Source organism: Alexandromys fortis, unplaced genomic scaffold (assembly GCF_014885135.2).
Source record: "Alexandromys fortis isolate MF-2015 unplaced genomic scaffold, M_Fortis_MF-2015_v1.1 scaffold_158, whole genome shotgun sequence".
NCBI classification, from domain to species: domain Eukaryota; kingdom Metazoa; phylum Chordata; class Mammalia; order Rodentia; family Cricetidae; genus Alexandromys; species Alexandromys fortis.
This window is the reverse complement of record NW_026068039.1, coordinates 1,020,726-1,030,502: the sequence shown is the minus strand read 5'-3', so window position 1 is coordinate 1,030,502 and position 9,777 is coordinate 1,020,726. Positions and strand designations below refer to the sequence as shown.

Genomic DNA, 9,777 nt, shown 5'->3' with positions numbered 1-9,777 from the left:
CACCAGCACCAGCACCACCAGCACCAGCACCACCAGCACCAGCACCACCAGCACCACCAGCACCAGCACCAGCACCACCACCACCACCACCACCTTAATTTTAGCTTGAGGATATCTGGCACCCTCTTCTGGTCTCTGTGGGTACTGTACATACACACATACATACACTAACACACACTCCTTTAACAAAAGAAGGAACAAACCTTCTTTTGTCGGCTGTGTAACTCTGGAGTAAGACCCTCTCCCCATGTGTCTACTGATTAAATGGGAACACAATCATCTCCAGACAAGCAAATTCCTTCCCAGATCATCTCATTTTAATCATGTTTTACACGGAAAATCACCATCTCAGTAAATCTTTTGGAGCTTTTCAACTTATACATGACTATTTTAGCAGGAATTTTTCATCAGACTCTTGATGTATGAAGTATCTACTTGTCTCGGGGGCCATGCTCTGATGATAGGTGTACAATGGCCCACTATGGCCACCATATGCCCAAGGCCCCTCTTCTTCTTTCTTCAAGTTACTTGCACAGCTGGTAGGCTGGGTAGCTTTTCCCAAGAGCTCTCTAGCCGAGGACACATGAGGGTCAGAGGGTCTGCTACTGTGGGTCTGCTCCTCGGGGCCTTGTTTCTAGAGACCATAGTGATTGTCAAACAGTATAGCATGCCAGTCATTCACTTGAAGATTTAAACCAACACATCCCAAACTCCTAAATCTGAAGGTTTCATTTCATGGATACTCAGGGAAGAAGCCCAAAGGGCTGCACTGCTCTCTAACCTCCTGTGCTGTGCAATGGTAAAGTGCACTTAGCACCATGTATGAATGGTAAAGTGCATTACAGAGTCCATAGTTCGTAAGGAATGCAGAACTTCAGTTATGCAATTAACACACAAGGGAGAAATAGTCACGGTGGCCTATACCTGCTATCCCAGCATGCCAGAGGCTGAGGCTATCCTGTCTCAAAAACAAAATGAAACAAAACAAAACCCCACACCAGTAAAAATTCAGATAGCCACCTGTGTGTTCTGTCTTAGGGTTTCTGTTGCTATGAGATAAAACATGGTAATCAAAGGCAACTTGGGGAGGAAGTCAGTCTCTAAATCTCAGGTCACACTCCATCAGCGAGGGACGTCAGGGCAGGAACCAAAGCAGGAGCCATGAGGATCATTGCTTAACGCGCTCAGCCTGCTTTCTTACATATTCTGGAAACCCTTGCCAGGGGAAGGGCATTGCCCATAGTGGGCTGATCAATCAATCATACCACAATCAATGATCAATCAATAAAATGCCCTCACAGATTTGCCTACTGCTTGATCTTATGGAAGGATTTTCTTAAGTGAGAGTCCCTCTTCTCAGAGGACTCCAGCTTGTGTCATTGGGGGAAAAAGCCAACAGCACATTGCACAAACACTGTCAGTGTGCTTCAGCCTGTTATTCTGGCCAACAAAATAACCCATTTCTGTGGTATCAAAGGGTCTTCCTTCCCAGCAGACACGTGAGTAGGATATGTGGACCCCCAAGCAAAACCCCACCAAACCTTCTAATTCTCCTATATTTAAGTTTCTAGAACGTTTCTCTCATCTATGTGCCTCTCCTCTTCTGCACTTGGAAAAGGCTTCCACTTGATCTGTTCGCTTTATTTATTCCGATGTCCCCTTCTTTCTATCCTCAAACTACAGGATAGATGGACTTGAAGTCTGCTTGAACCCAAATACTTACTTATGCTTTATCCCAGCCCCACCACAAGCTTCCAACTCACTTCCTTTCCCCCTTCCTGGTTTCTCCCCACCTTAGCCCTCTCCCCCCCCCCCAAATCTCTGTAGTATCTTCAACACCCTCCATCCTTATTTTCTAAGATTCTCTCCTCTGCTTTGTGACCCCTGTTTTGTGCTCCTGGGTCCTTTTCCTCATGATAATAGCATCACTTTAGGCCTCAGTGTAAAGCCCTTTGTCTCAGAATTATCTCACCTCCCCTGGTGACAGGTCCACTTTTCAGGACACAAACCACAAGCGAGGCAGAACCACCTCCTGCCTATAGAGACCTTCTGAGCTGACTGAACATTCTGATATTAGTGACACTCCAGTGCCTTGTGGTTTATAAAGCATGGTCAGCAGATAGTCACATAGCCCTTTCTGTCCTGTCTAGTGGCTAATCTGGCAGGAAACGGCTACCACAAAGAGGTTTGATGGAGCCTATCCTGGTGCTCCAGCTATCAGAGCACTAAGATCCAGCATTCAGCAGGCAGGTGTCCTAGACAGTGCCAGGCAGGTGTCCTGGACAGTGCCAGGCAGGCTATAGTTAGATGACCATGCCAGGGTTCAAAGCCAGCACTGACACTTATCTAAATGGCCATGGTCTATGTTTTGATTTCCTCCAAGTGGATTTCAATAAAACAAATGTCAACTGTTTTCTGCAAGTTTCCTTGTATGGCACCTGGCCTGTAGAAATGACTCAAAAAAAAAAATGGTGGCCACTGCTGTTCTAAATTACTAACTTTTGGGGGAACAAGGTCTCCTTCTGTAGTATAGAAAGGCTTTGAACTCACAGCAGTCCTCCTGCCTCAGTCTCCCAGACATAAGACCCTCCACACCCAGGTTTAGTTCAAATTTTTAAATATTCATACCTCTGAGGCCTTTGCTTCTCCCAGAACACAGCCGAGCACCCGTATGTATTCCGTTGCACCTTTCAGGATGTCAACTTTGCTGGGCTTCCGGCTCTGTGGCAGAAACGGCACCATTGCCTTCAGTTTGGCAAAGCCACGGTTGAGATTTTTTATCTAGAAAGCAAAAGGCCACAGTGATACACTACACTACCTCGCACAGACATTTCCTCAAGCCACAGAAGAGGCCTGTGAGTGTGACCTCCAACTATGCTCTAAATGAAAGTTAAGAAATACGGTGACCTTGAAATCACAACAGGGACTCCTGGCAAAAGCATCCTTCCCCAACTTCTGTGACGTCTTCTGCCTCCCATGGTCCTTTCCCTACTGCGTTTCCAGGTGTTCATTTCTGAAGCGCTTGGCTCAGAAGTTTAGGAGTAAGTAGTAGGTCTAAAGGTGAGCTTCACGCTCTCTCTTCCGTTCCTGCTCCAGGGTCACCTTTGCTACTGTCAAACCCAAGACTTCTGTGGGGCCAAGCTTTGCCTGAGATACTAGGATCTACCAGCAGATGCCGCTCTAAACACAGTCCACCTCAACACAGCTTCGAGGAGATTAAGATACTACATTTTTCTTTACTTATGGGGAGTGGTTCCAGGGAGATGGTTCTGTGGGTAAAAGCTCTTGCCACAAAACCTGGCAGCCTAAATTTGATCCCCAAATCCCAGATGAAGATCGAAGGAGAGAACCCATGAAACTGTACTCTGACCTCCACACTTCACACACACACACACTACCCCATAACAACAAACACAAACAAAAACACCTTTAAGTAGCCTGCACGAGGGCCAGAAAGACAGTTCAGAGATTAAGAGCCTGTGTAGCTCTTGCAGAAGACCTGAGAGTTCAGTTTCCAGTGCCAACATCAGTCGGCTCACAGCTGTTTATTACTCCCGTTCCAGGACCCTCTCTCCCAGTCCCTATACTTAGGTGCACGTACACATAACTGAATAAGAATAAAAAACAACAGTAACTTGACCTGGAGAGATGGCTTAGCAGTTAAGAGCACTTGCTCTTGCAGATGACCTGGGTTCAGTTCCCCACAGCCACATGACAACTCACAACTGTCTGTAGCTCTAGTTCCAGGAAACCCACCCCCCTCCTTTCTGACGTCCTTGGGCACCAGGTACACACACGATGCACATACATGTATGCAGGCGAAACGCTCACACAAGATATAAACAGATGAATTTTACATTTTTTAAAAAAAGGAATAAGTAATAGTAATTTCCACGAGAGGCCCCCATCCACCCTTTGAGGCAGGTTAAAGGACTCAGAGGACCCCACTAGCACCCAAGCTGCACCTCCAGATGTGAGACAGGGGTTCCGGTACACCGTTTGTAAAGCAGCTGTCCTGGTGCTGGCTCTGAAATTGGCAAGGGATTCCCTCTGCTCCCTCGCCATCCAGGAGGGTTAGCAGGTGAGGTAGCCACTCCCGCGACCTGTAACAGCGCAGCTGCATGCAGGCCCCTGGGGACCCGGGTCAAGCCTCGCTGAGGCGAAGTCAACCCGGAGGGCTGCAAGGGACTGCGCAGGTGCTGAGTGTGGAACACCCGCTAGCACGATGGCAATGGCGGGAGTAAGGTGGCCCCGGCCCCTCACCCGCTCGCGCTCTTTGGCGTTGGCCACGCGCCTGCGCTCCAGCACCAGATGCAGGTCGTCTGTGGTGGAGTAGCCACCCGAGGGCAGCCGCTTGAGCCTACAAATGGCGGCGAGTCGGGGCAGGGGCCCCAGCTGTGCCTGCTGCAGCTCCTCCAGCACCTCAGGCTGCGGGACAACCAGCAAGGGCTCTGGGGACACAGGCGCCGCGTCCATGGTGGCACGTCGAGGCCACGGGCTGCTGAGGGCCTTGCAGCAGCTGCGCCTCAGGTGCGCCAAGCCTCGGAGGGCGGGGCACGCAGAGGGCACGAGGTGAGGGTGGGGCGGGCGCGCAAAGGCCCATGGGCCAAAGGCAACCCTGGCACGCTTCACACCTGGGTGAGTGGGGCGGGTTGTGGGGGGGCGGAGCCTCGGGTGGGCGGGGCTTGTAGAGGGTCTGAGCCCCGGTTAGGGTCAAAACGCTTTACACCTGCCACACCTCCTTGAGCTGCACAAAGAGGGGCCAGGGTGGGGCTGCGGGGACCAGGTGGAGCATGAAGAGCCCCTTGAGCGGCCATGGTGAAAGGGAGAGGACGGGGCTGGCTCATAGAAACTTGATGACTCCGAGTTCCCTCCTTGAAACCCACTTGGTGGAAGGCAAGACTTGACTCCCAAGAATCCGCTGGCTCCCACTCACGTGCTGTGGCAATGCACCCCCACCCCCCATACACACACACACTCGGGGGGGGGGACAAAATAAATAACGAAGGGAAAAAGGCCTTTACTTGCCATACCTTGAGCTCTGGGTGCGTATGTGGAAGAGCCAGGGTCACAGAACCATGGTCTATGTACTTAAGCCTGGTTCACTAGGGAACACAGGGCTCAGGGAGGAGTGGATTTGTGGGGGACACCAGGAAGGGCGTCGTGATGGGTCAGCTCTGGGTGGGTCCTGCAGAGATTTCTGATCCAAAAGCTTGACACCTGTGTGGAGGCAGGATGGGGTATCTGGGACCAGGTGCAGGAGTGTCAGCCTCAAGCAGATCGTGGTGACCTTAACCCGCCTCACCTGGGTGCCCGAGGACCAGGCAAGGACCTGAGAGGCACGGAGCACGCGCAGAACTCTCACAGAAGTCTGCCATCCAAACTGCGCTCAGTGTGTAAAATAAATGAAAAGAAAGTTAATTAAATAAAAAAGTTAATTAAAAAGAGAGAGAGAGAGATCTACATCTTTAATGCCTGAGACCCTGGACTCCAGGGCAGGGAGGGCAGAGGGCGGGGCCCTGAAAAGTTTCTGCTCAACAGGTCCTACATTTTCTCCACCTCCTCCGCATGCAGGATGGAGGCACGGGACTAGGCCGCTCCGTGGACCGCAGTTGATGAGCTTTCCACCTGGCTCACCTCACGACCCCTGCAAGCCAGGCTCCAGCGGGGTTGAGTGGAAGTCCATGGTCAAGAGACTTTGGCCATAGTCCTAAGGGTGCAGAGAAGGAGAAATGCTTTCCTGTCTGCCTGCACTGCCCAAAGTGCCGTGACTCCGCAGGGAGAGGGCGCCCTCTGATACCCGGCAGGTGCCGAGTGTGAACCCTGGGTCACAACACCAGTGAGCTTGGTTTTCTTTCACACGTAAATACTGAGGTGCCTGGGCCCAAAGTTCTGATTTCGTGGGTCTGAGTTCCTGGATGCGTGCTAATGTACACACATCGGTACGAACACACGTTGACGTTCGGTGAAAACAGTGTTTAAAACAAAGCTGCTAAAAGGTAGCACCGACAAAATGCTTGCCCAGCGTTGGTGAAGTCCTGGGTTCCATCCCCAGCCCAAACTACCAGCCTGCGGGCAAAGTGCCGAGCACAACAGCAAGAGCCCCCGAGCCCACAAGAAGTTCCCTTTGTCAGGATTCACTTGCTACTTGCTGCAACTTCTTTCTCCTTCTGACTTACCACTTGCATTATTTTTCCAAGCTATTTTAACTGTTTTATTTGTTTGTTTTGTTTCGTATTTGAGGGTTCATCCTGCACTGCCGAGAGTAGGCCTGAATTTCTGAGCACAAGTCATCCTCCTGCCTTAGTTTCCCAGAATACTGGAGTCACAGGCATGTCCATCTATACCTGAGCAGTGGGGGAAGATTTTTTAAAAAATGAGATAAAATTGGGGAAGCTACTTGTTCACTCCGGAGTGAGAAAGAAAGCAGTAAAGAGTCGACCTTCTGCCCTCCCTGGCTCCCTTCCTGCACCTTCACCACGTGCAAGCTGGGGTGACTTGTCTTGGTCACACCACCAGCAGGCTACACAGAGGTCAAAAGTGCATCTCCAGCAGAGACAGAGAAGGGAACAGACACACTGGTGCTGGCCACAAATCCTCCCTAGGGAACAGCCAGAGATCATTTCCTCACAAGAACCCTCAGGACAGACCCTTCCTGTTCTCCATGTGGGCTTTCAGAGCCACGAGTCACAAGAAAATGCCAGTGCAGAGCCCGGTGTGTGCTTTGGCCACAGAGGAGCTGCCACTCGGGCAGGGCTGTCTTCTATAATTTCCAAAGGACTATTTCATAAGCTAGTGTCTCTGTGGAATGTGCTTACAATCTTCCAATTGCAAACAAACTTTCTTCGGTTCACTCATGACTTTTACCTTTCCAGTTAGCAACATACTGATATCGAGCTGTTTTTCATTATGGGAGGAACTTCATTATCATAAACACACGTGGATTTAAAATGGACTAAAATACGACTCTTACCCAAAAGCTTACCTAACAGCCATCTGCCCATCCGTTCCCTCATTTTTAAAAAATAACTCTGAGCTTTCCTTCAGCTTATGCAGTCAATCTTACCATGAGTGGATGTGAAGAACTTTCAGAAATTACAAACTAAGGTAAATGTTTTTATTAGTTAGAAACCACCCCGAGTTTCTCCAGTCTGCTCTGGACCTGGCCCACTGCTCTGACGTCAGATGTCCTGTCCTTTGGGTCCACAAGTAGATGAGTTCAGAGACTTCCTAGGAGACACAGGACCCTCCACTCAATGCTGTGGAAATCTTGCCCTTGAGTTCCGCTCTCTGTTCTCTCTGGAGTTTACTAGAACATGAGGCCTTGCTGTGCACAGCTATCCTGACGCCAGGTCTGGGAACAGTCAAACCAGCTCTCAACAGAAGAGTGGGTTGATACCATTATTGGTAATTCGATGGGACTGTTAAAAACATCAACATCTTCTCATGATGTTCGAGGCAAGAGATTTTCTGTAAGGGAAGATGAAGATCCCATCCAAACCCAACACAAACACGTCCCAGACAGTAATATGTCTGCCATTATTGGTCGGTTAAATAAGCGGTATCACTTTTAGTTATATTGACTATAATCAGTGAACTTCTCTGAGGCTTTTATAGCGAGAATGGATATAAATATATACATGCATGTTATTTGGGGACATGCTGTAAATCTTTGCGTTTACTTTTGTTCAGAAAGAGAATATACGTGTGTGAAATAAATACTATGAGCAATGTACCAAATGTCCATAAAGACCACAGAAGCATGTGTGACAGTGCAGGAGGAGCAAGAACTCTTTCCTTGGAGTTCTGCAGGTGGGAGCGCTGCCGAGCACATCTGCACTACCGGCCTCGAGCTGCAGAGGGCGCTGCAGAGACAAAAGGCTGTGGGAAAGAGAAGGCTTCGCCTTTTCAATGGCTTCGCGCCAAATCGGTGCGCGTGCGCACTTGGAAGGCTCAAGTGCAGCAGTCTGCAGGTTCTTATTTGGGCGCTGAAGGCATGAGGGATCCGGACTGAGTTGAAAACACCCAGCCCTAGATAGCAGGTGGCGATGTTCTGTCACTTCGAGGACGCTGGAGTCAGAGTTACTAGGAATTTCCACTGTCATTACCTCTGGATGGTTTTGCGACTTTGCTCACAGGTGTTGGTGACCCCCTTCTTGCGGCTGTCTGCTCCCTTTCCCAAATTTCAAAAGTCCGTAGTTCTGTCTCCACAAAGATGGAGTCGCTGAAGCCAGGCTTGGCCAGACTGGACTCGTCCCGTCCCAGAATTCATCAAGTCCTTACTTAGTTTTATTTCCACAAATAAGCAATACCTAAAAGCAGCTTTTCCAGACTTCACTTAGCATTTCCTTTCAGCTTCACCCATGAGCAGAGTCTAGGGGCAGACACAACGCGACTGTCCTACGCCCTCCCCAGTCCGGACGGCGCTGTATCTCCTGGATATCCCCAGAGACTGGCAGCTTCGCTCGAGCCTTCAGCATCCCAGTGCAGATCTAGCCTGACCTGGTGCAGAAGAGGCCTACATGTGTCCAATTACCTACTCTCAGTTCCCTCCGCGGCATTTTCTACACAGGAAACCCTAAGTATGGTGAATTCTTAAAAGCTGAAACAGAGCGGGTAGACAGCCCAGAGACTTTAAAAATGTTTTAAATGAAAATCCAACACCTTGAAATGGCCGGTGACACTAGGTTCTACTGGGAGGCCAGCCTGGCCCTTGGCACTCGGTCCTCACTTCTAAGCTTCAGGCACACTCAGTGAAAAACCAGCTCAGCTCTCACGCTCCACGCTACGACGTCATTTGTGTGACTACTAAACCCAGTGTGTGGCGAAAGCATTGAATCTGAGTGTTCTCAGAGAGGAGCATGCATTCATTGTGACAGAAGGCTTTCATTCCTATTTCAGTTAGCGTAGGAAATGCAGGGGTTGCTTGTGTTTTCATGCACGTGATCTTTACACTTCGCTCGTGTTCACACTCCCACTTCTCTCTTCCTTTGCACCTCCCTCTGACTTCCTTCCCCCAGTTCATTCACCTTATACATCCATGCCACACGTGGTTATTTGTATTTATCTATGTGTGCATATTATATATGTATATTTAAATTCAGATCCCATGTGTGAGAAAATATTACTTGCCTTGCTTGCATCTCCAACAGCATCCTTTGTTGCCCCCCAACACACACTTTTAGACCTGAAACACCAACCCCAGTAGAATCTGTGTGACAAGTTCCACAGACTGAGGCGTTTGACTCCAAAGGGAGGAGGTCTCCTGGAACCGGTTGTGGAACTCTCTAGCTGGAGAGAAATTATTTAGCCATAGTTCTCATGGCAGTCTGTCTGCTCCTATTTCCTTTCTATAGTTGTGAGATGTTCCTGATAGCTTGGGCCAAGAAAAAGCCACCCGCTTGAATTGGGGTCACTGGCCATAACGTCTTCTCTAAGAGATTCAGCGCTTTGCTTCATAATCATTTACATAATTATAAAAGAATACTTTGATAAAATATCCTCCCTCCTGACAACATGTAAATTTGTATGGCTATGCATGTGTAGATGAAGTTGACTTTGACATTGTGGTATAAAAAACATTGTTTAAGTATAGTTTTAAATCAAACTGAGGATTTTTAAAATGATAAAAGTTAGACGTTAGTTAAAGATTACACACAAAAATTTATTAACTTGATCTGGACCTAGGAGTCATCCATTAACTATAAGTGATTTATTAGATTGTTTTGCTTAGTAACTAAAGATGTTATCTGTTCCATTCATAATTAATTCTTTAAA

At 48.7% G+C, this 9,777-nt stretch overlaps 1 protein-coding gene across 1 annotated transcript; it reads right to left on the bottom strand.

Annotated features, from left to right (window-relative positions):
* Nucleotides 1-385: 385 nt before the first annotated feature.
* Nucleotides 386-4,509, bottom strand: Figla (folliculogenesis specific bHLH transcription factor). Its single transcript, XM_050165404.1, has 3 exons — nt 4,264-4,509; nt 2,629-2,781; nt 386-634 (listed from the first exon to the last, which is right to left on the bottom strand). Exons 1-3 carry the CDS (start codon nt 4,474-4,476, stop codon nt 386-388), a joined length of 615 nt encoding a protein of 204 aa, XP_050021361.1. The 5' UTR covers nt 4,477-4,509.
* Nucleotides 4,510-9,777: the final 5,268 nt, after the last annotated feature.